The sequence below is a fragment of the Protopterus annectens genome, chromosome 2.part1 (assembly GCF_019279795.1).
Source record: "Protopterus annectens isolate FY-2018-M chromosome 2.part1, PAN1.0, whole genome shotgun sequence".
In the NCBI taxonomy this organism is placed as follows: Eukaryota; Metazoa; Chordata; order Ceratodontiformes; family Protopteridae; genus Protopterus; species Protopterus annectens.
In genome coordinates this window covers 1510107108-1510132536 of record NC_056729.1, presented here as the reverse complement: position 1 = coordinate 1510132536, position 25429 = coordinate 1510107108, and the positions used below count along the sequence as shown (strand labels likewise).

General features: G+C 41.2%; 1 protein-coding gene across 1 annotated transcript in view; it reads right to left on the bottom strand.

Moving 5' to 3' along the window:
* MEGF6 (multiple EGF like domains 6) overlaps positions 1 to 25429 on the bottom strand; it is a 2184612-nt gene that overhangs the window by 201666 nt on the left and 1957517 nt on the right. Inside the window, exon 29 of the mRNA XM_044062967.1 lies at positions 1444 to 1572. Coding sequence (XP_043918902.1) covers positions 1444 to 1572 — 129 coding nt within the window. The remainder of the gene's footprint in view (positions 1 to 1443; positions 1573 to 25429) is intronic.

Here is a 25429-nt window from a genome sequence, read left to right as displayed (position 1 = left end):
AATTTGGGAGGTTACTGAGAACATTTAGATGACAGAGTACCAAACTTGGAGAGGAAGCAAGAAATGTTACATCTGCACAGCAATAGACTTGGGGAGGATGTGGGGAAGGTTAGCATGCCAGAACATATGGGGAGGTGCCAGGGAGTGTTGGGATGGCAAACTACCCCATCTGGGGAGGGGGTGGCAGTGTATCATCCCTGGTATGATACAGGGAATAATAATAAGGCACTGGATTACTCTCATGGAGTTTCTGGGAATGACAGGTAGTAGTTTCAGAGCTACAGGCCCTAACTAGACAGTAGCAATATGCAAAAAAAAAAAAAAAAAAAAAAGACTCCTAATACATTTCTTGTGTTATCAATCAGGAAAAAAGGGCAATAGTATCAGTGTTCATGCATAAAGTCATATAAAAGATAAACTAATAGTGCAGGATGTATAGTAACATGATTTTATGAAACACAGCTATGTCAGTACTTGCAGTTTCAAGCTGAACAGGCTGATCAGTTGAGTTAAGGCTTTTAAGCTGGGCTCCCCTCCTTTAGAAAGGGGAGCTCTGAAGCATCCTATAACTAAAACTCTAAATAAAGAAGTAGCTGTAAGTAGAAACAATCTTGGACGCTAGTGTATGTAACAGTATTTCACCTAGATTATTACTACAAAAGGAAAGGGAATAATAATAAGGCACTGGATTACACTCATGGAGTTTCTGGGAATGACAGGTAGTAGTTTCAGAGCTACAGGCCCTGACTAGACAGTAGCAATATGCAAAAAAAAAAAACTCCTAATACATTTCTTGTGTTATCAATCAGGAAAAAAGGGCAATAGTATCAGTGTTCATGCATAAAGTCATATAAAAGATAAACTAATAGTGCAGGATGTATAGTAACATGATTTTATGAAACACAGCTATGTCAGTACTTGCAGTTTCAAGCTGAACAGGCTGATCAGTTGAGTTAAGGCTTTTAAGCTGGGCTCTCCTCCTTTAGAAAGGGGAGTTCTGAAGCATCCTATAACTAAAACTCTAAATAAAGAAGTAGCTGTAAGTAGAAACAATCTTGGACGCTAGTGTATGTAACAGTATTTCACCTAGATTATTACTACAAAAGGAATGCTTTACTGACAGGCATCTGGTCTGGATTTGTTACTCATCAGTATTCAAGTGCAAAATGCATTGAATTCTTCTTTGTAACTTAACTTTAATTGCTGAGCACACAGACTTGGTGATCACTAAGCTAACAACCTGTCTGTAAGGTGAACACCTTAACTAGTAAGCCAATCTTAGTTGTGAATCTTGGGCTTGCACTTGATATACACACTAATACACGGACAATATGAAAAAAAAATGACTGTAGCATCAATTACCACACCAAAAGTACTTGAAAATTTCATGAGAACAGTGAAATATTAAAGTACAAAGAAAGTCAAAAACAAGTTAAGACTTACCGTGCTCACAATTAGGGCCTGTCCACCCCAGACCACATGAACAAGAGCCATCAACAGGGTTACAAACACCTCCATTCTTACATGAACAAAGTAGCTTACAGCCAGCTCCATATCTGTCCCTCCTGCAAACTGCAAGAAAAAAAAATCTTTAGATCTGCTCACAGTGCATAAACATACAAACTTGTGAGTTCATTAAATTTTATTCTCATTTATTTTTGCAGTCCTGAAAAATTAAACCAAAACAATAATAAAAAAAATCATGTCTAATGATGTCAGGAGTTTTGGAGTCAGTAAATATTTGCTAGAAAAGAAAAGGTTGACAAAATCCTGCAGCATGTTCATAGGTTGGTACTAGGCTATTGGGATTTCTTTAAGTGGAGCATGTCCAACAGCTCAGGGTTTGACATGGCCTTGTAGGTTAAGCAGAGATCGCCTCTGAGTAGACGATATGCCACAGAGTATAGCTGGATTTTTTTTTAGATGGTCAGTATAGGGCATCTGCTTTAGGCCTGTGATTCTTTTAGTGAGGTATTTCTGTGGCCTTTCCAGCTGTTGCAGATGTCTTGTGAGGTACATACCAAATGGGGCGTTGTACTCTATAATGGGTCTAATGAGGGATGAGTTCAGTGGGACAATGACCTCCTTTTTTCCTGGATGAAAAGCCCTTAGTGATGAGGTGTGCCATATAGAAGGATTTCCTGACTGTTGTGGCGATGTGGTTATTGAAGGTGAGACCACTGTCCACCTGTGTCCCTAAGTCTCTCATCACATTTTCGGTTTTTAGTGTATTGCCACCTATGTGGTAATTCATGGGTACATGGTTTTTCCAAAGGGGACAACTATACATTTCTTGGCATTACGCTTGAGCCCATGGCTCTGGCACCAAGCATCTGTTTCTGTAAGGCCCTTTTGTAGAATATCCACATCATTTGGGAATTCAATAATGGCTCCCAGTTTGCAGTCATCTGTGAACTTTGTTAGCCAGAGTCCCTTAGTGTTGGCCTGTACTTCAGAGAAGTAGATGCCAAACAAGAGCGGTCCCAGGACTGAACCCTAAGGTACTCCACTTGTAAAGAGCTGGATTTGGAATCAGCTACTTTTACAGTCTGGGTTCTGTCAGTAAGCCAGTTGGCAACCCATCAAGCGACGTAGGGATTTATACCCAGCTTAGTAAGTTTATCTATGATTCCAGAGTGGGGGATGGTGTTGAAGGCCTTGGCAAGGTCCAGATAGGCTGTGTGGACTGCCTTACCCTCGTCCACAGCTCTGAAGACTGATTCGAAGGAGTCAAATCAGGTTCAGGAGACAATATCAGCCCTTCACAAACCCAAACTGGGTGGGGTCCAGTGTTTGAAGGTTGCCAATGTCTTTGTTTATAAGTTCCATGATAATGCATTCCATGCCTCTGCAGATCAGGTTCATCAGACTGATGGGACAGTAGTTGCCAGGATCCAAGGTGGATCCCCCCTTGTGGAGTGGGATAACTGTAGCTGTGCGTCACTCAGTGGGCACGAAGCCTGAGGTGAGGCTATGATTAAACATGGCACTTAGGTGAGGTGCCAGTTGATTTTGTAATTCATGTAGTACACAGTCCGGGATGTCATCTGGTCCCATGGATGCTGTATTCCAAGCTTTGGAGAATGCGGTTTCTACCTGTGTGGCCGCGATTACCAGAATTTGGCAATCTTTTGGTATTGAGATGGGCCCTTTAGGCGGTGAGAGGGGGTGAAGTTTGCACTAAAGCGATCTGCCAGGATATTGGCAATATCCTTGGGATCAGTATATTTAATGCCATTCTGTTGTAGCTCAGAGCATATCTGAGCATTGCCATTTAGATTCTTGACATAACTATAGAATGCCTTGTGGTTGTCTTTGGAATTTTTGGCAATTTTATTTTCGTAACTAGCTTTGGAGGATTTTATGAGGGATCTCAGCTTCTTACTGAGGCTGGTAAGGGAGTTTTTTGCATCCTGGGATTTTCCTCTTTTCTGCAACAGTTTCTTTCTTCTGTTGTATAGTTTGTTTATGGCAGGGGACCACCAGATTGGCTTCCTTTTTTTGGTGGAGAGCGTCCTGGTTCTATTTGGGATGGCACGATTCATGCACAAGTGGATGTGCTCATACAGTGCCTTACTGTAGGATTCAGCAGTAGAACTTTCAGCTCCCATCTGCATGGGTGTCATGACGTTTGTCACTTCTGACTTGAGTAGCATGAAGTTGGCTTTGGAGAAGTTTTTTACGCAGGTTTCCTTACTGGGGGTGGGGGGGTGGGGGTGGGATGTGGATGTCAAGGGTGATTTGCTTATGGTCAGACCTAAAAAATGAGGGGGTGACCACTTGTGTGGAGCATCTATCTCTCATGTTGGTAATGACCAGGTCTAGGATATTGGAGCCCCTGGTGGGACAATGGATTAGTTGATCCAGGATGTTGGAATTTATGAATTCCAAGAACCATTGGGAAAAGGTGTTGGTACCCGAGCAGTTTTCCCAGTTAGTGGCAGGGTAGTTGAAATCACCCAGTATTAGGGTGTTTGGTTGCATCTTAATATTGTCCAGTATGTTTAGAAAGGTGTAGTGAGAATCTTGGGGCATGGTGGGGGATCTGTAGCAAGCTATAATTTGGATTGCAGTCTTACCTAGTGTTAGTTGCACCTGGAGAATTTTAGATGCACTGTGTTTGGCAACTAGCCTCAAGGTGTGAATATCCTTGGTGAATATGGACACTCCTCCACCTATAGTGTTTCGGTCTTGGTTTGGTGGCCGAAAAGTGTGGTAAGAGTTGTAGCTTGGTATTGCAGGGGTGCTCTCTAGAGTCTTGAACCAGGTCTCAGTTACTGCACAGATATTGATGTTCTCCATTTTTAGGAGTGCCTCGAGAGAGTGCATTTTGAGGTTTAGACTTCTAGCATTGAGTAGCATTACCTTTAGGTTTTGCATGCTTGTATCTGTTACAGTGATGGTTTTGTCCTTTGAATCTTGCCTAAAAAAGGCACTATAAGGGTGGCAAGAGCTTTAGCCAGTAACCTGAATCCCAGGGGTGACAGGTGCAGACCATCTCTGGCAAAGCATCGTGTTTTCTTGATCATGTCGTCCCAGGCAGACAGATACTGGATCCCCTTTGAATGACACCAAAAGCTTAGCCAATTGTTGAAGTCAATCATTTTGTCCTTATACTGTGATATCATTCTGGGCAAAGGCAGGATGCTACTCAGGGCTAGGGTCATACCTGCCTGGGCCACATGATCTGAGCTCTCTTCCATGTTTCTTTTCATGTAGTCCAGGGAGGTACGTCTCAAGTCATTCACTCCAACATGGACAATGACAGAGTCGTATTTGTACTTGTTGTGGAGTGACTTGAGTGCGTGTGTTATGTGGTGGATCCTGGCACCCGACAGGCAGCTGACTATAATTTTCTCCTTGTTCAGCCTGGTGAGTGGGACATCAGTGTGCCTGACTATAGAGTCACCTATGACTAAAGTTTTGGGTATGCTGTCTTGCCTTAGGGGCTGTTGTTGGGTGGCACACAGGTGTTGTGAGCTATGTGTCACTTTGGTTGTGACTGGTGTTTGTTTACGTTTCAACTTCGGAGGTGCTTGTTGCTTGGGCAGGTTAATGTTAAGGGCCTCCACATATGTGGGTTTAGTGTTCATATGTGTGGGTGTTGATGGTGTGGGTTTTGAAGAGCTACATGTTGCTTGAGGTGTAGTGCAGGTATTAACCTTCTCCTCTTGATTGTCTAGCACAATCTTGGCTGGAGAGAGCTTTGCTTCCAGTTTGGCTATGTAAGTGCATCTCTCGCAGGTTGTAGTGTTGGGTGGTGGGAGGAGAGGGCTGTCTGTGTTCATGAGACAGTTGCTGCATTGCCTCAGTATGCCCAGATTCATCAGGTGGACAGGAGAAATCACTGGAAGCTGACCCTTGGACATGCCTGTTTAGGTGCTTTTTTGTAAAGTACAAGAGCTGTTTTCCCTTACCTTTGCAAGGTGCTTTGCAATTATAGGCTGTTTAGTGCATACGATTAATTTCTTCTTATTAACAAGGAGAGTTGAGTGCTTCTATCAGTTTAAGACTTCCTAGTGCTTTCCAGCAGGTTCTAGAGCAAGTGCTAATCACAGGGGTTCAGATTTTATTGCTACTACTGTGAAACCAGCTAGTTCTAAGGGAGAATTTGAAGAGCAGACTTTCTGGCACCTGGAATAGTTTAACTGTAGCCTAGCGGTGCTGCACGGTGCGGAAAATGTGCAAACAAGCGCATTTTTAAGCCAGAAAGTTGAAAGGGATAGAAATCAGCCCAAAATGGCTAAAATTACAATTTCAGAGCTGGAAACTACTCCTCTAGTGTCAGACAATGCTCATCACTCCTACTGGTAAGCAGTAGGACTTCCCTCTACCACAGCAAGGTCTGGATAGCTGTAAACACAGAAAATAAAGTCCTGAAACCAGCAAAGCCTGGGATCTGGACTATACTAGCTAGGAATGGCGGGAAACGAGCAAACAAGAGAGTTTTTTTTTTTTGTTAACACAGGCTAAACAATTCAATAATACACTAAATAAGCACAGAAAAGGCTAACACACTTGAGTGTGTAGCCCTAAACAGTATATACAATTAAAACTCTACATTAACAATTTAAAACCTTTTAAATGAAGCAAGGCAAGTGCACAACTGAAAAACTATTTAACAGGCAGTATACAGTAGAATAAGTAGCTAGTCTACATATACAGAAACGTCTACATATACAGAAAAGCAGCTAAAACACACTAAAACAATTCAGATGCAGTGCAACCTAGAGCACTTAGGTTCATAGGTTGATACTAGGCTATCTGCCCTAGGGCATTTACAAGCCTAGCCAGAGAGTGTTTGGCTTTCGCCACCCTTTTTAGATTAGTTGACTGTGCCTCTGTATAGTAGGTCACAGAAGATAGCCCATTTAAGGTTAGTTTACCGTACCTCTGTTTATCAGTGACACAGAAGAGATCCCTGGGGAAAATTTACGATCTCCCATCCAAACGTCAAGATTCTTCTTGTAGAGGGTCATTGAGGGGTTCTGTCTAACATGGATTGGGATTTTGTTCCAGAGTGAGGGGAGCCTCTGGGATATGAATCTGTCCCTCCAGCATGTTCTATTTATTTCTGTGCTGAGGTTTAAGTCACTGGAGCGTGTAGCTCTGATGGATTTGGATTTCTTGAGGTGGAGCATGTCCATTAATTCTGGGTTGGACATGGCTTTATACGTCAGGCACAGGTTGCCTCTGAGTAGGCAGTAAGCAACTGAGTAGAGCTGGGGTTTCTTTAGCCTAACTGCGTAGGGCATCTGTTTGAGTCCCTTGATCCTCTTGGTGAGGTACTTTTGGGGTCTTTCTAGTTGTAGCAGGTGTCGGGTAAGGTACATCCCAAATGGGGCATTGTATTCAATTATGGGCCTGATGAGTGTTAAGTAGAGGGGCACAATGACCTCTCTTGATCTAGATGTGAACCCCTTCGTGATAAGGTGGGCTATATAGAATGTCTTTCTAACCACTTTGGCAATGTGACTGTCAAAGGAGAGATTGCAATCTACTTGGGTCCCCAAATCACTAATTACTTCTTCCGTAATTAATGGATTACCACCTATGTGGTAATTTGTGGGGACTTTGTTTTTCCCAAAGGGGATGACTATGCACTTTTTGGCATTTAGCTTTAGGCCATGGCTCTGGCACCAGTTATCCGTCGCTGTGAGACCTTTTGGAGGATGCCTGTGTCAGCCGGCGAGTCGATTATGGCCCCCAGTTTGCAGTCATCTGCAAACTTTGTCAGCCATAGTCCTCCTGTGTTAGCCTGTACCTCAGAGAAATATATACCGAATAAGAGTGGTCCCAGAACTGAGCCTTGTGGGACGCCACTTGTAACTGGTTTAGAGTCTGACATGGCACCTGCAATTCTGACCATGTGGATTCTATCCCTAAGCCAGTTTGCAACCCATCTTGTGACATAGGGGTTGATATTTAAGTTAGTGAGCTTATTTATGATGCCCGAGTGGGGTATTGTGTCAAAGGCTTTTGCAAGGTCAAGGTAGGCTGTGTGGACTACCTTCCCTTTGTCTATGGCCTTGGTGACTGTTTCAAAGAAATCGACCAGGTTCAAGAGGCAAGATCTGCCCTTAAAGCCGAATTGGGTAGGATCCAGTGTTTGGAGGTTCCCAATGTCTTTGTTTATGAGTTCCATGATAGTTTCCGGGGTCTGTTGTGGCACCACCTTTATGGAGTGGGACCACTGTTGCTGTACGCCATTCTTTGGGTACATATCCTGTTGTAAGGCTAAGACTGAATAGTGATTTTAAGTGAGGGTTCAGTTCTACTTGGAGCTCATGTAAAACGCAGCCCGGGACACCGTCCGGTCCCATTGATGCTATGTTTTTTGCTTTGGGGAGGGCAGCTCTCACCTGTGCATCTGTGATGTCAGGGAGGCTACACTCTGTTGGGATAGTCATTTGCTCATTTGGGGGGGGGGGAGAAGTTTGCACTGAACCTGTCTGCCAGGATGTTGGCAATGTCTGTGGGTTCAGTGTATTTTTTGTCATTTTGCACTAACTCAGAGCATATCTGGGAGTTTCCACCCAGGTTTCTGACATAACTAAAGAAGGCCTTGTGATTATCTTTAGCGTCTTGTGCAATTTTTCTTTCAAAGCTAGCCTTAGATGATTTTATGAGGGATCGTAGTTTCTTGCTAGTACTGATCAGAGTTGCCTTCCCTTTCAGGGATATTGCTCTATCATGTAGTAGCTTCCTCCTTCTGTTGTGCAGCTTATTTATGGCTGGGGTCCACCAGACAGGTCTCCTGCCCTTGGAGGAGTGTGTCTTGGCTTTATCTGGGATAGCACGATCCATGCGTTCCTGTAGGTATCCATAGAATGCGTTTGTAAAGGATTCTGCGGTTTGGGCCATATTTTCCACTGGCCCTGGGGCTTTGAAGGATTCCACCTCGGTTTTGAGAAGTGGGAAGTTTGCTTTTGAGAAGTTTTTGACCGTGGTTTCCTTTGCTGGGGGTGGGGACAGGATATGGATGTCCATAGTGATTAATTTATGGTCAGATCTTACCAATGAGGGGTATACCTCTGGTATGGAACATAGAGTCCCCATGTTGGTGATGATCTGGTCCAGTATGTTTTTCCCTCTTGTGGCCCTCTTGTGGGAGTGGTGACCAGTTGTTCCATAGCATTTGAATTTATAAATTCTGAAGCCAGCAAAAGGTGAAGTGCAAACCACCCAGAAAAACTCCGGTACCACCAATAAGCGACACAGTTCAAGTAGACACCACTTGAAATTCTTTTAGTCCATTAGTTTAATCCACATAACGGCAGGACATACAATACAAACGACAAAAAATAAAAACGAAACTCTAAACTGTCATAAAACACATGAACTAGCAACACGAAAGCAGTTAGGCGCTTTCAACCATATAATACTGGTCTTCTTCAGAACTGCTTGTGAAAGCGTTCTATCCGTTTAAAACAACTTTTTGGCGCCAAAAGGTGTAACACTTCTTAAAGGCGCTACAGCATACCTCTCTCAAGAAATACATTAATAAATTATAAAAAATACATTATAATAAATAATAAGGTACACTGAAACCTAATAAGACATAATAAAACCTGCTTGCTTTGCACACATAAACGTAAAAATCAACATTAAATTCACTCCATGTGACATAATAAAAGACATATTTAAATAGTGATCATATCAATATTAAGTAAACTTGGAAGTATTGCAATGTTGATAAACTATTGATAGAATATTGCACAAACTAATAAATACATAAAAAACATAAAAAATTCTACTTATTTGATATAGATTATGAAAGGTATGTTGATAATTAAGTGAATGAATTAATTGATACTATATACACTATTCCTAAAAAATAACTGAGTAAATAATGAAATAAATAAATAAATAAATAAATAAATTAGATGAATTTCATACAATCCATATAACCAATGTATAAAATACTATTATGATAATTGATGTAATTTACATAATATAATGTAAACATTCTGTTGAATAATGTATCATACAAAGAGACCTATATGTCTAATATGTAAAGTAATATAGATAGAACATATAGGTTCATAGGTTCATAGGTTCATAGGTTTATACTAGGCTATCTGCCCTAAGGCATTTATAAGCCTAGCCCAAATTTTTGTGGCTTACGCCACCCCTTATATGAAAAAATACTGTGCCCATTAGTTTGTTGTGCCTCTGTCCAGCAGTGACACAGAGATAATTCCCGGGGTAAACCTACGATCTCCCATCCACAGGTCTAGATTTCTCTTGAACAGAGTCAGCGAGGTGCTCTGCCTCACATGGACCGGGATTTTATTTCACAGCATAGGGAGTCTCTGAGTGATAAATCTATCCCTCCAGCACGTCCTATTTATATTCGTGCTAAGGTTTAAGTCACTTGCTCTAGTGGTTTTGGTGGATTTGGATTTTTTGAGGTGAAGCATGTCCATTAATTCCGGGTTGGACATGGCCTTGTATGTCAGGCACATGTCACCTCTGAGCAGACGGTATGCGACTGAATAGAGCTGGAGTTTCTTCAATCTGGCAGCATATGACAGATTTTGGAGTCCCTTTATCCTTTTTGTGAGGAACTTTTGGGGTCTCTCCAATTGCTGCAGATGTCGGGTGAGATACATCCCGAATGGGGCATTGTACTCGATCATTGGTCTGATAAGTGAAGAGTACAGGGGAACAACGACCTAACTAGATCTGGATGTGAATCCCTTCATGATCAGGTGGGCAATGTAGAAGGTCTTTCTAACCACTTTAGCAACGTGAGTGTCAAAAGAAAGGCCACTGTCAACCTGGGTCCCCAGGTCCCTGATAACCTCTTCTGTGCTTAGTGGATTGCCACCTATATGGTAGCTTGGGGTTACCTTGTTTTTCCCGAAGGGTATGACTATACATTTTTTGGCGTTTAACTTCAGGCCATGGCTCTGGCACCAGCTATCTGTTTCCGTGAGTCCCTTCTGAAGGATATCCGTGTCCGATGCACTTTCCACTATGGCGCCCAGTTTGCAGTCGTCTGCAAACTTTGTCAGCCAAAGTCCTCCCATGTTGGCCTGTACTTCTGAGAAGTAGATGCCAAACAATAGGGGACCAAGGACCGAGCCCTGTGGGACACCACTTGTGACCGGCTTGGAGTCTGACACAGCGCCAGCAACTCTAACCCTGTGGATTCTGTCCTTAAGCCAGTTTGCAACCCATCTTGTGACATATGGGTTTACATTTAAGCTGGTAAGTTTTTCTACAATACCCGAGTGGGGTATTGTGTCGAAAGCCTTTGCAAGGTCAAGGTAGGCTGTATGGACTGCCTTTCCCTCATCAATGGCCTTGGTGACTGTTTCGAAGAAGTCAACCAAGTTCAAAAGGCATGATCTTCCCTTGACAAAGCCAAACTGGGTCGGGTCCAATGTCTGCAAGTCCCCTATATCTTTGTTTATGAGCTCCATTATGATCCTCTCCATAGCTTTGCAGACTAGACTTGTTAAGCTTATGGGGCGGTAATTACCAGGGTCCGTGAGGCGCCGCCTTTGTGGAGTGGGACCACAGTTGCCGTCACGCCACTCCTTGGGCACGTATCCTGTGGTAAGGCTGAGATTAAACAGCTGCCTTATGTGCGGGTTTAATTCCTCATTTAGCTCGTGTAGCACACAGCCGGGGACACCATCCGGTCCCATTGATGCTGTGTTTTTAGCTTTAGAGAGAGCAGCTTTCACCTGCGCATTTGAGATGTCCGGGAGGCTACACTCGGCTGGGATAGTTATCTCTCCTTTAGGGGAGAGGGGTGAAGTTTGCACTGAACCTGTCTGCCAGTATGTTGGCAATGTCTGTGGGTTCAGTGATTTTTGTATCATTTTGGACTAATTCTGAGCATATCTGGGAGTTTCCACCCAGGTTCCTAACATAGCTGAAAAAGGCCTTATGATTGTCCTTTGAATCCATGGCAATTTTTCTCTCAAAATTGGCCTTAGTTGATTTTATGAGTGCTCGTATTTTTTACTAATAATGATCAGGGTGACTTCCCTTTTATGGATTTTGTTCTATCATGTAATAGCTTTCTCCTCTTATTGTAAAGTTTGTTAATGGCTGGGGTCCACCAGACTGGACGTTTGCCCTTTGTGGAAAGAGTCTTGGTTTTATTTGGGATTGCCTGATCCATGCAGTCCTGGAGGTGTTCATAGAAGGCATTTGTAAGGACTTCGCAGCTTGGGTTGTGGTTTCCTCTGGCTCAGGGGCCTTGAAGGATACCACACCAGTCTTGAGTAGTGTGAAGTTTGCTTTAGAGAAGTTCTTCACTATGGTCTTTTTGTTTGGGGTGGGGGCGGGATGTGGATTTCCAGTGAGATTAGTTTATGATCAGATCTCACCAATGAGGGATATACTTCCGTGTGGAGCATTTTGTCCCCATGTTTGTGACAATGAGATCTAGTATATTTTCTCCTCTCGTGGGAACAGTGACTAGCTGTTCCATGGCATTTGAATTTATGAACTCCAGGAACCGTTGGGCTAGAAAGTTAGGGCTTGAGTAATGTTCCCAGTCTATATTCGGGTAGTTGAAGTCACCCAATATGATGGTGTTTGGAGATACATTTATACCCTCCAGTGTCTTCATGAAGGCTGTGTGGGGTTCCTGAGTTTGAGAGGGTGGCCTGTAGCATGCTACAATTTGTAGAGCAGTTTTGCCTATGGTTAGTTGCACCTGGATGGTTTCCGAAGCTTCGTGCGTTGCCACCAACCTGGAGGTGTGGGTATCCTTTATGAATATGGATACACCCCCTCCTTTTGTGGTGTGGTCCGGGTTTTGGGGCCAGAACGCATAATATGAGGTAAAACCTAATAGTGCCGGAGTGCTCTCAGGAGCCTTGAACCAGGTTTCAGTTACAGCACAGACATCGATGTTCTCCAAACTGAGAAGGGCCTCGAGTGCGTGCATTTTGAGATTTAGACTTCTGGCATTGAGCAGCATTACCCTCAGTTTCTTCCCATTTTTGTTTTCTAGGGTGGTAGGTTTAGAATTTGAGCCTTGCCTAAAAAAGGCACTATGGGGGTGGCAAGAGCCTTAGCCAATATCCGGAATCCCAGGGGTGACAGGTGCAAGCCGTCCCTTGAGCAGCGTGGCTTGTCAAGCATGTCATCCCAGGCAGACAGACACTGGATCCCCTTTGAATGACACCAGACATTAAGCCAATTGTTAAAGCTGATCATCTTGTCTCTATATTGTGGCATCATTCTTGGTGAAGGAAGGATACTGCTCAGGGTTAGGGTCATACCTGCCTGGGCTACATAATCAGAGAGCTCCTCTATGTCTCTTTTCATGTAGTCCAGGGAGGTACATCTCAGGTCGTTCACACCAGCATGGACAATGACTGTGTCATATTTGTACTTGCCGTGGAGTGACTCGAGTGCTTGTGTTATGTGGCGGATTCTAGCACCCGATAGGCAGCTTACTGTGACCCTCTCCTTGTTCAGCCTGGTGAGTGGGACGTCAGTGTGTCTGACTATGGAGTCACCTATGACAAGTATGTTTGGTGTTGTATTTGGCCTTAAGGGCTGTGACTGCTTTGCACACTGCTTTTGTGGTTTATGTGTTGCTTGTGGGGTGTCTTGAGGTAGCAGTTGTTTGGGTGTCTGCTTTGGAGGCCTCTGCTGTTTAGGTAAATTTTACTCAGAGCCTCGAGTATGTCTTTGTGTGTTTATGTGTTTGATTCAGTGGAGTGGTAGCATTATGTGAGGCTGGTTTTGTGGTGTGTGTAGTTGCCTTCTCCTCCTGTCTGGTCTTGCCAGTCCTGAGTTGAGAGAGCTCAGCCTCCAGTTTGGCTAAATAGCTGCATCTCTCAAGTATTTGTGTTATGTGGGAGGAGGAGAGGGTTGTCTGTGTACATGAGGCAGTTATAACATTGCCTCAAGATTCCCAGATTCACCAGCTGGACCGGAGAGGAGATTGACAACTGACCTTTGGACATGCTAGAATAATATTGGGAAATCCTTAATTGAAAACAAGGGCCAGTGGGGAGTGAGGGTGTAGTGCTTTTAATTTTTAGTGCTGACTTATATAATTGCTTTATTGAGCAAGTGCCAGGTAACTTGAGTGCAATGTGTTACAAGTAACTAAATGTAAAATCGACAAACAGTAACTTTCTTTCAAGTGAAACAAGGAAATAAGTACAGTAAGCAATGCAGATATCACTAGTGATCCACAGAAGCTGAGAAGTTGCGTATTAGGTGGAATTAGCTTCCAGGGAAATAACAAGCAAACAAACAACAAGCATATAAACAAAGCTAGATTCAGCAGGCCTGGATCTAGTCTATGCTAGAGCAAACAAGGTGTACCAATTTCAGTAAGATACAGTTCAAATATTCAGGCACTATAAACCTTTAACCAGAAATTCCCAGCTCAGAAGGGCAGAGTCCAGCCTCTTCTCCCACAAGAGTGCAGACCACAAACCTTCTTAATGTAAAATAACTGGCCTGAAGCCCAAGTGCCTAAACCAGAACTAATACACTTGGACACTGGGCTCTCAATCAGCAGTTCCCAACTTAGAAGGATGAAAGCTACCTGTCCTGCCACCACAGTGCTTTCCACAAACCTTCCTAATGTAAAACAACTGGTCTGAAGCCCAAGTGCTTAATCCAAAAGACTTGAATGATAGCTACACTTTAATCAAGTTACAACCAAACCATTGAATACTTTAGAGAATGTCTGGATTAGTGCTCAAGTTACACAAACAAAGCTAGATCCAGCAGGCCCGAATCCAGTCTATGCCACAGCAAACAAGGCGCACCAACTTCAGTAAGAAACAGTTCAGATATGCATGCACTATAAGCCTTTAACCAGAAATTCCCAGCTCAGAAGGGCAGAGTCCAGCCTCTCCTCCCACAAGAGTGCAGACCACGAACCCTCTTAATGTAAAATAACTGGCTTGAAAGCCCAAGTGCTTAAACCAGAATTAATACACTTTTAGAATAACAGACACTGAGCCCTCAATCAGCAGTTCTCAACCTAGAAGGATGTAAGCTACCTGTTCTGCCACAACAGTGCAGACCACAAACCCTCTCAGTGCAAAATAACTAACTGGTCCGAAGCCCAAGTGTTTAAACCAAAAGGCTTAGAATGAGTTACACCAAGCAGTAATAAATACAATTGAGTATTTTAAGATGATGCAAAAGTAAAAAGAAGTAGGTAGAAACACAAGTACAGTAAAAGCAGATGAAATTTTTTTTTTTCTGAACAAGTGCTGAGATCAAAGAAACAGATTTGAGTGCTGAAACTAGAAAACTGGCTAGTTATAAGAAAAAAAAACAAGCTAGAAGGCTTCCCTCAAACACAGAAGGGCTTGGGGGCTCAGAAGCCTACAAATAGTCTGTACCACTTAACAAGAAAGGCAGGAAATAAGCTTAATTTTTTTTTTCTATTTCCCAGATGCTTATATAAACTAATCATGTATATTCAATTAATATATGTATAAATATAAATATGTATCTAAAAAATATGTAAATATAAATATGTATCTAAAAAAATATATCTAAAAAAATATATATTGAGTACCAATGTTACTAAAAGTACTAGAAAATGTATAATATAAATTTGAAGTGATTATGAGTACTTAGTCTCCATATAAAATCCTTATTGTCTGTTAAAAATATACAAAACACTTAATGTGTATGAAGCAACAAATATTTGAACTAAAATAATAAACTTTTGATAGATATGCTGTCATTCAGTCCAGGTGGGCTGGTGGCATCTAAATACAATTGCCACCAAGCCTCTCTGAATGCTATCAATCCTTTGACATCACCACCCCTAGGATTGTTAGGTATTACCTCCAATATTAAAAATTTGAAAGTGTGTTCTGCACCTAACAATTGAACGTGTCTATACAGTGCGTTAGTTAAATCCTTCACCCTAATGCTGTATAAATGATTGTAAATACGCTTTTTTAGACTCCGTTCCGTTCGCCCCACATAAAATGCCTCACAGGAGTCACACTTGGCTAAATATATAACTTGTTTAGTATTGCAATTTCCACTTTTGCATTTGATGATACTTTTATGTCCATTCTCTAATATAATTTTGTTGTCGCAATACATATATTTACAGTAATTGCAGAAACCACATTTTCTACTACCTATAAAAGGTGTTATCCTCCTACTATCCTCTGTGTGGTGTTCTAATAATTTTTTCATGTTGTTGCCCATCCTATATACAAATTTTGGTTTGTTACCCAATATATTGACTAAATATTGGTCACTACTTATCAAGTACTAAAACTTGAGAATAATTTGTTTAATTTTGTCAGTGCCAATATTGTAAGGTAAAATGCAAGCTCTTAAATAACTGGGTCCCACGCCATTATTGTTCAGATTAGGAAAAATGTGAATGTCTCCTGACCCCAAAAGTGGTTTATACTTGATACCCCAGTGTTCTAAAATGTATGAAATAATCTCTTCCAAATCAAGGTATGCAGCATCGACCGGATTTTCGGACACACTTGAGGGACAATCACCCCCCATATCAGAGAAGGGGGCCAAGGACTTATACCAGGGGGAATCAGCAAGGGGGATTGCCCCAACATCGACATTAATTGGTAATTTGAATATAGGGAACACAGCAACCACATACATGACACATTTAGGAGATAGCTACCATGACGATAATATGATTGATGTTGACAATGAGATAGTAGTCAAAGGTAAAGTTTTATCTTACCAACATTTTAATATTTATAACTACACGGATTTACAGATTAATAAAGTATATTTCAATTTATTGGAGAAGGGGTTGAAATTTATACCCAATCCTAAGTTTTCTTTAACAGATGCATTGATAGATTTTAAAAAATATATCAGGAAAATCAACTTGGAAGTATTTTTCAAAGATAAAAATATTATGAAAGGTAATAATATAGATTGTGATGACACTATTGGTTGCAACTTGTCCATCAGGAGTAAGTTTACACCTCCGAATCACCCCATTATTGACACCTTTGACAAGGTTGTCACTAGGGAGATATACAGTGAGTATAATCAACTTAAGAAGTCGAAGGAATTTAACAACTTGACATCGGATAAAATAGAATTACTCCAATCTTTGAGAAGTAATAACACTATTAGACTTATGAAATCCGATAAAGGGGGGGGGCATTGCAATTTATGATAATATGGTATACATACAAAAAATTTATGATATTTTACATAATACAGGGAATTATGAAACAATTTCTAGGAATGAATTGCATATTGCCTACCGTAGGATTGATTCCTATATTGAAGAATTTTTATTGGATGCGAGAATTAATAACAAGATATATAAATTTATCAAAGTAGAATACCCTAAGTTAGCTACCATGGTGGGCATTCCTAAGATTCATAAAGATACTAATGACCCTCCCCTGAGACCTATAGTTTCGGGCAGTTATTCGAAAACTTTCAAGATGGGGAAGTTTATTGACACAACTTTGAAAAATATCTATACACTTATTCCACACATGGTCAAGGACTCGTGGTGTTTCCTCTCTAAGTACCCAGTTTCTAACATGGAGAACACCAATCCTAAATTTATAATCACTATAGATGTGATTGATTTGTTCTCCTGTATTCCCAAGGAAGAGGGGTTAGAAGCTTTCTCCAATAGTTTGAGGAGGCATACAGACTTAGAATGGGACACTATTAGTCTTCTAACAGAAATGATGTCATTGGTCCTAGAAAACAACTTCATTTATTTCAAAGGTGAGATATTTAGGCAGACTAGGGGCGTTGCGATGGGGGCGGCTTGCGCCCCCATCTATGCTAATTTAGTCATGCTCAATTGGGAGGATGAAGTTTTATTTAAGAACCCATATTTTTCTAAGGTCATTTACTACTCCAGATTTCTGGATGACCTGTATATGTTGTGGCAAGGAAGTAAGGAAGATTTGCAAAGTTTTATGGATTTTATCAATAGCAGTAGTGATTATTTAAAGTTTACGCATGCTATTGATTCAACAGGATTGCCATATCTGGACACTTTGGTAACTCATTATGATGGGAAAGTGACTTCTAAAATTCACAGGAAGACCACTTTCTCCAATAATTACTTGGACTATAACAGTTGTCATCCTCATAAGGTTAAATACAATGTCTTTAAAGGACAATGTATTAGAGCCGCAAGAATGGTCTCTGAGTTATCGGATATGGAAATAGAACTAACACAAATCCAAAGTTATTTTTTGCAACGGGGTTATCCTAGAAGTATGATGGAAGAGATTATTTCATACATTTTAGAACACTGGGGTATCAAGTATAAACCACTTTTGGGGTCAGGAGACATTCAAATTTTTCCTAATCTGAACAATAATGGCGTGGGACCCAGTTATTTAAGAGCTTGCATTTTACCTTACAATATTGGCACTGACAAAATTAAACAAATTATTCTCAAGTTTTGGTACTTGATAAGTAGTGACCAATATTTAGTCAATATATTGGGTAACAAACCAAAATTTGTATATAGGATGGGCAACAACATGAAAAAATTATTAGAACACCACACAGAGGATAGTAGGAGGATAACACCTTTTATAGGTAGTAGAAAATGTGGTTTCTGCAATTACTGTAAATATATGTATTGCGACAACAAAATTATATTAGAGAATGGACATAAAAGTATCATCAAATGCAAAAGTGGAAATTGCAATACTAAACAAGTTATATATTTAGCCAAGTGTGACTCCTGTGAGGCATTTTATGTGGGGCGAACGGAACGGAGTCTAAAAAAGCATATTTACAATCATTTATACAGCATTAGGGTGAAGGATTTAACTAATGCACTGTATAGACACGTTCAATTGTTAGGTGCAAAACACACTTTCAAATTTTTAATATTGGAGGTAATACCTAACAATCCTAGGGGTGGTGATGTCAAAGGATTGATAGCATTCAGAGAGGCTTGGTGGCAATTGTATTTAGATGCCACCAGCCCACCTGGACTGAATGACAGCATATCTATCAAAAGTTTATTATTTTAGTTCAAATATTTGTTGCTTCATACACATTAAGTGTTTTGTATATTTTTAACAGACAATAAGGATTTTATATGGAGACTAAGTACTCATTATCACTTCAAATTTATATTATACATTTTCTAGTACTTTTAGTAACATTGGTACTCAATATATATTTTTTTAGATATAATTTTTTAGATACATATTTATATTTACATATTTTTTAGATACATATTTATATTTATACATATATTAATTGAATATACATGATTAGTTTATATATATGTTCTATCTATATTACTTTACATATTAGACATATAGGTCTCTTTGTATGATACATTATTCAACAGAATGTTTACATTATATTATGTAAATTACATCAATTATCATAATAGTATTTTATACATTGGTTATATGGATTGTATGAAATTCATCTAATTTATTTATTTATTTATTTATTTCATTATTTACTCAGTTATTTTTTAGGAATAGTGTATATAGTATCAATTAATTCATTCACTTAATTATCAACATACCTTTCATAATCTATATCAAATAAGTAGAATTTTTTATGTTTTTTATGTATTTATTAGTTTGTGCAATATTCTATCAATAGTTTATCAACATTGCAATACTTCCAAGTTTACTTAATATTGATATGATCACTATTTAAGTATGTCTTTTATTATGTCACATGGAGTGAATTTAATGTTGATTTTTACGTTTATGTGTGCAAAGCAAGCAGGTTTTATTATGTCTTATTAGGTTTCAGTGTACCTTATTATTTATTATAATGTATTTTTTATAATTTATTAATGTATTTCTTGAGAGAGGTATGCTGTAGCGCCTTTAAGAAGTGTTACACCTTTTGGCGCCAAAAAGTTGTTTTAAACGGATAGAACGCTTTCACAAGCAGTTCTGAAGAAGACCAGTATTATATGGTTGAAAGCGCTAAACTGCTTTCGCGTTGCTAGTTCGTGTGTTTTATGACAGTTTAGAGTTTCGTTTTTATTTTTTGTCGTTTGTATTGTATGTCCTGGCGTTATGTGGATTAAACTAATGGACTAAAAGAATTTCAAGTGGTGTCTACTTGAACTGTGTCGCTTATTGGTGGTACCGGAGTTTTTCTGGGTAATTTATAAATTCTAGGAACCATTGGGCTAGGGTGTTGGGGCTTGAGTAGTGCTCCCAGTCTATGTTTGGGTAGTTAAAGTCACCCAATATAATGGTGTTTGGAGAGACCTTCATATTCTCCAGTGTCTTCAGGAAAGCCGAGTGGGGTTCCTGAGTTTGGGAGGGTGGTCTGTAGCAGGCTACAAACTGGAAGGCTGCTGGAAGTTTTGCCCACTGTTAGTTGCACATGGATGGTCTCCGATGCTTCGTGTAGTGCCACTAGCCTGGAGGTATGGGTATCTCTGATGAATATGGATACTCCCCCTCCTCTTGTGGTTCAGTCCGAGTTTTGTGGCCGAAAAGCATGGTATGAGGTATAGCCTGGTAGTGCTGGGGTGCTCTCGGGAGCCTTGAACCAGGTTTTTGTCACTGCATGGATATCGATATTCTCCATACTGAGGAGAGCCTTGAGTGCATGCATCTTGAGGTTTAGACTTCTGGCATTGATCAGCATTACCCTTAGTTTCTTTTTCCTTGTGTTGTCTAAGGAGGTGGGTTTGTCTTTTGAGCCTTGCCTAAAAAAGGCACTATGGGGGTGGCAAGAGCCTTGGCCAGTATTCGAAAACCAGGGGTGACAGGTGCAAGCCGTCTCTAGCGAAGCAACATGGCTTGTCAAGCATGTCATCCCAGGCTGACAGACATTGGATCCCCTTTGAGTGACACCAATACTTTAGCCAATTGTTGAAATTGATAATTTTGTCTTTATACTGTGGTATAATTCTCGGAGAGGGTAAGATGCTACTCAATGTCAAGGTCATACTGGCCTGGGCCACATGATCAGAGAGCACCTCTATGTCTCTTTTCATGTAATCCAGGGAGGTACATCTCAGGTCATTCACACCAGCATGGACAATGACGGAGTCATATTTGTACTTGCTTTGGAGTGACCTGAGTGCTTGTGTTATGTGGCAGATCCTGGCACCCGACAGGCAGCTTACAGTGACCTTCTCCTTGTTCAGCCTGGTGAGAGGGACGTCAGTGTGTCTGACGATAGAGTCACCTATTACAAGTGTATTAGGTGTGTTGTTTATCCTTAAGGGCTGTGACTGTGTGGCACACTGACTTTGTGAACTACGTAATACATGGATATTGTTGTGGGGTAGCGGTTGCTTGGATGTCTGCTTTGGAGGTCTCTGTTGCTTGGGCAGATTTTTATTTAGAGCCTCCGAGTATGTTTTTGTGTGTTTATGTGTTTGGTTTGCTGTTGCGATAGGTCTGTGTGAGACTGGATTTGTTGTGTGTGTGATTACCTTCTCCTCCAGACTGACCGTGCCAGTACTATGTTGAGAGAGCTCAGCCTCCAGTTTGGGTATATAGTCGCATCTCTCACATATATTTGAGCTTGTTGGGAAGAGGAGAGGGTGGTCTGTGTACATAAGGCAGTTGTAACATTGCCTCAAGATTCCTATATTCACCAGCTGGACTGGAGAGTAAACCTGAAACTGACTTTTGGACATGCCAGAATAGTATAAGAAATTACTTTTTGACTTGATCAAAAAGGACCAATAGGGAGCCAAGTACTTAAAGGGAGTATAAGAGGGTGTAGTGCTTTAGTTTATTAGTGCTTACTTATAAGACACTTATCCTAGCTACTGCTGGGTTTTAGAAGGAAAATAGAGTGCTTACTTTGGGATTTGGAACAGTTCTAAGGGAAAAAGTGAAGAGCAGACTTTGTGGAGCCAGGAATAGTATAAACCTGATTAAGCGGCGCTGCCCAATGCTGCGCTATGTGCAAAAACGCTCAAAACTGCGCAAAAGAGGGTTTTAAGAGAGGGGGATCAAAGAGTTGGGAATTGACCCAAAATGGCCAATAAAACTGCAGTTTCTCGGCAGTAACCACTCCCACAGGGGCAGGCAGGCTGTTCAGTGTTTACCACTTCCACTGATGAACACAGAGACTTCCCTTTAGCCCAAGCAAGCAATGGCCTCCAAGAAACTTACAAACAGTTCAGAACAGCAAATCTGTAACTGAACTTTTTTTAAATTTCAGAAAGTGGGAAAAAAGCAAGATTTTTTTTTTTTTTTTTTTTTTTTTTAAAGATAGGGGAGATACACAAGTAGCAACAAGTTAGAACAGTGCAATAAATGACCCCACACTTGAGTGCTAGGCCAGAGACAGGTAAAAATGCAAGTTTTAAGAAAAAAACGATTTTAAAATAAGTGCAACCCAGGAAATGCAGTAAACAGGCTCTAGATGTGTTCTAAATACAGTTTCTAATACAGATATCAAGTTTAGCAAGCTGGAAAACACCACAAAGTAGGCGGAAATGCAGAAATCTTAACAAATAATCTGAAGAAAAATACTTAAAATCTCAAAAGTGGCTCCTTTCTTCTCTCAGCGTTTTCTCCTCTTGGTGGGTGCTTCACCAACAGCCAACAAGTCTGAAAAGACGCCAAAACCACGAGGCAATCGGGTTTTAAGAGAGGGGATCAAGGAGTTTGGAAATGACCCAAAATGGCCAATAAAACTACAGTTTCAAGGCAGTAACCACTCCCACAGGGGCAGGCAGACTGTTCAGTGTTTACCACTGCCACTGATGAACACAGCAAGCAATGGCCCCAAGAAACTTACAAACGGTTCAGAACAGCAAATATGTAAAGTACAGTTTTGTACCTACCATAAATGTAGATGTTCGAGGATCTCCATTGCTGCAGTCCTTACATATGGGTACTCCGCTGTCCACAATCGGCCCGAATACCAAAGGGCTAGAACCGGCGTCGGTCATCGGCGCCCGAGACTGACGTCAGTACGTGCCAGTACAAATGCGCATGACCGACGCGATAACCTCAGTCTTTCTTGCCTCAGACGTCAGAATGCAAAAAACACCACCCAAACCCCAACCTAAAAAGAAAAGTGGGGAAGGAGGGAGGGAAAATTGGACTGCAGCAATGGAGATCCTCGAACATCTACATTTATGGTAGGTACAAAACTGTACTATGTTCTTCGTCTCCCATTGCTGCAGTCCTTACATATGGGTAGAATCCCAGAGCAACAGAAAAAAGGGAGGCTGGCTAACTAAATAGCAGTAGGAGCTGCTAACATGCCCTGTAAGATTGCAGTGGCAAACCCAGCCCTAGACCTAGAATAAAGAGGTAAATGATAATGCTTTGTAAAGGTATGTACAGAACTCCAAGTAGCTGCCTCTAGAATGTCTTTAGTAGCTACCCCTCTCAAAAAAGCAGTAGAGGTGGCCGTAGCCCTAGTAGAATGAGGCCTGATCCCAACTGGAACCTCCTTTCCATGATGAGAGTAACAAAAAGCAATACAATGGCCAATCCACTTGGAAATAGTTTGTTTCGAGACAGCTTTCCCTCGTGAAGTCAAAGCAAATGAAACAAATAATTGTTGAGATCTTCTGAACTCTTTGGTTCTGAACAAATAATACCTTAACTGCCTATGTACATCCAAAGAATGCAAAACTTTTTCCCCTTCATTTTGGGGGTCAGCATAAAAAGTAGGCAAATGTATAGATTGGTTTAATGCCACATTAGAAATCACTTTAGGCAGAAAAGTAGGATTAGTACGTAAGGAAACTCTGTCCTTGTGAAAAATCAGAAAAGGTTCCACTGCCATGAGGGCCTGTAATTCAGATACCCTTCTAGCAGAAGTAACAGCCAATAAAAAAGCAGTCTTACAAGACAACAACTTCAATTCAGCTGTAGCTGCAGGTTCGAAAGGAGGCAGAGTCAGCTTTTCCAAAACAAAATTAAGATCCCAGGTAGGAGTAGGAGCCCTCCGTGGGGGTCTTATATTCTTTGCCCCTCTAAGAAACTGTTTAACCAATGGATGTGAAAATAAAGGAGGGTCACAATCATAGTGAGCAGAAATAGCTGCAGCATGCACTTTTACAGAAGAGAAGGACAAACCCTTGTCCAATAAAATAGTCAAATATTGCAATGTACAACTCAAATTAGGCAATTTGACATCAAAGCCTTTAGCTGAACTCCAAAGAAAAAATCTCTTCCATTTACCAGCATAAACTTTTCGAGTACTAGGACGCCTGGCTTCCAAAATAACATCCAAAACTTGTTGAGGGAGCTGAAGGCCCTCCTTCTCTAAAACAGAATGCGCCAGGCTGTCAGGTGTAGGGATTGCACCCTGACATTGAGAAAATGATTGTTTTCCTGAGACAATAAGTGAGGAATCTGTGGTAATGGCCAAGGTGTTCCATGAATTAAGCTCCTCAACAGAGGGTACCAATGCTGACGAGGCCAATCCGGTGCTATAAGGATCATGCAAGGTTTGTCCCTCCTGACTTTCAACAGCACCTTTGGAAGAAGAGGCAAAGGAGGAAAAGCATACACGTGAAGGTTGCTCCAACTGAAGGATAGTGCATCTATTTTCCAGGCTTTTGGATGAAACAGCCTTGTGCAAAACAGTGGCAGTTGGAAATTCAGAGGAGAAGCGAACAGATCTATGTCTGGAGTTCCCCAAGCCCTGGTCAACTGAAGAAATACCTGAGGGTCCAATTTCCATTCGTGAGGATCCACAATCTGTCTGCTCAGAACATCTGCTAACGAATTTTGTGCTCCTGGTAGAAACTGTGCTCGAAGAGTGATGTGCAGATTCAAAGCAGTTTCCCATAACAGCATTGCTTGTCTGCAAAGAGGGTAAGAATGAGTTCCCCCCTGCTTGTTGATGTACCACATGACAGTTGTGTTGTCTGTTCGAATCAACACCAGTCCTGGTTGAAGTAGGCTCTTGAATCCTTCCAAAGCAAATTGAACTGCCAGCATCTCTTTCATGTTGATATGCAAGTGAAGTAGCTCTGGGGGCCAAAGGTCTTGAATCCATTTTCCTCTGAAATTAGCTCCCCAGGCTGACTCCGAGGCGTCTGTCGTCAATATCTGACTTGCCTCTGGTTGGGTCACAGAGAGCCCCTTGTTTAGGTGACATTCCTGAGCCCACCACAGAAATTCTTTCTGAATGCAAGGTAGAATCCGAATGACAGTGTCCAAATCGTGGCTGTGTTGAGTCCAAACGCTTTTGAGATACCATTGTAGCTTCCTCATATGCAGTTTGGCATTGGGAAGTACTAGAAAGCAAGATGCCATGAACCCCAATGCTTGAAGGACTGTCCTTGCAGTCAGCCTGGACATTACTGATAGCTGTTGGAAGTATAGGTGAAGATTTCTTTGTTTGTCCGGGGTAAGAAATGCCATCTGAGCAGCTGTATTCAGTCTCACACCCAGAAAACACATCTCTTGAGAGGGTACTAGACTGGACTTTATTTCGTTCACAGAATACCCTAGGCAACTTAAAACTGTCATTACATACTGCAGATGTTGAAGAAGTTCGTGCTTGCCTTGAGCCAGAATCAAACAGTCGTCCAGATAAGGATAAATTTGAATTCCTGTTAGTCTGAGAAAAGCTATTACTGGAGCCAGGACTTTTGTGAATACCCTGGGCAGTAGACAAGCCAAAGGGCAATGCAGAGAACTGATAATGCAAATTCCCATTCCGAAATCTCAGGAATTTTCTGCAACTGGGCCTGATAGGAATGTGAAGATAGGCCTCTTTGAGATCCAGAGTCACCATCCAGTGATCTTTGCCCAGCATAGGTAACAGCTGTTGCAGTGTTAACATCTTGAATTTTGGAATTTCCAGAAAGGTGTTTAGAATGGACAAATCCAGAATGGGCCTCCAAGTATTTCCTTTCTTTGGCACTAAGAAAAGACGGGAATAAAACCCTGTGCCTCTTTCTGCAGAAGGTACTTCCTGTATTGCTCCCAACTGAAGCAGAGAAGAAATTTGTGCCTGTGCTTCCAGTCTTTGCTGATGAGGCACATCCGCATAC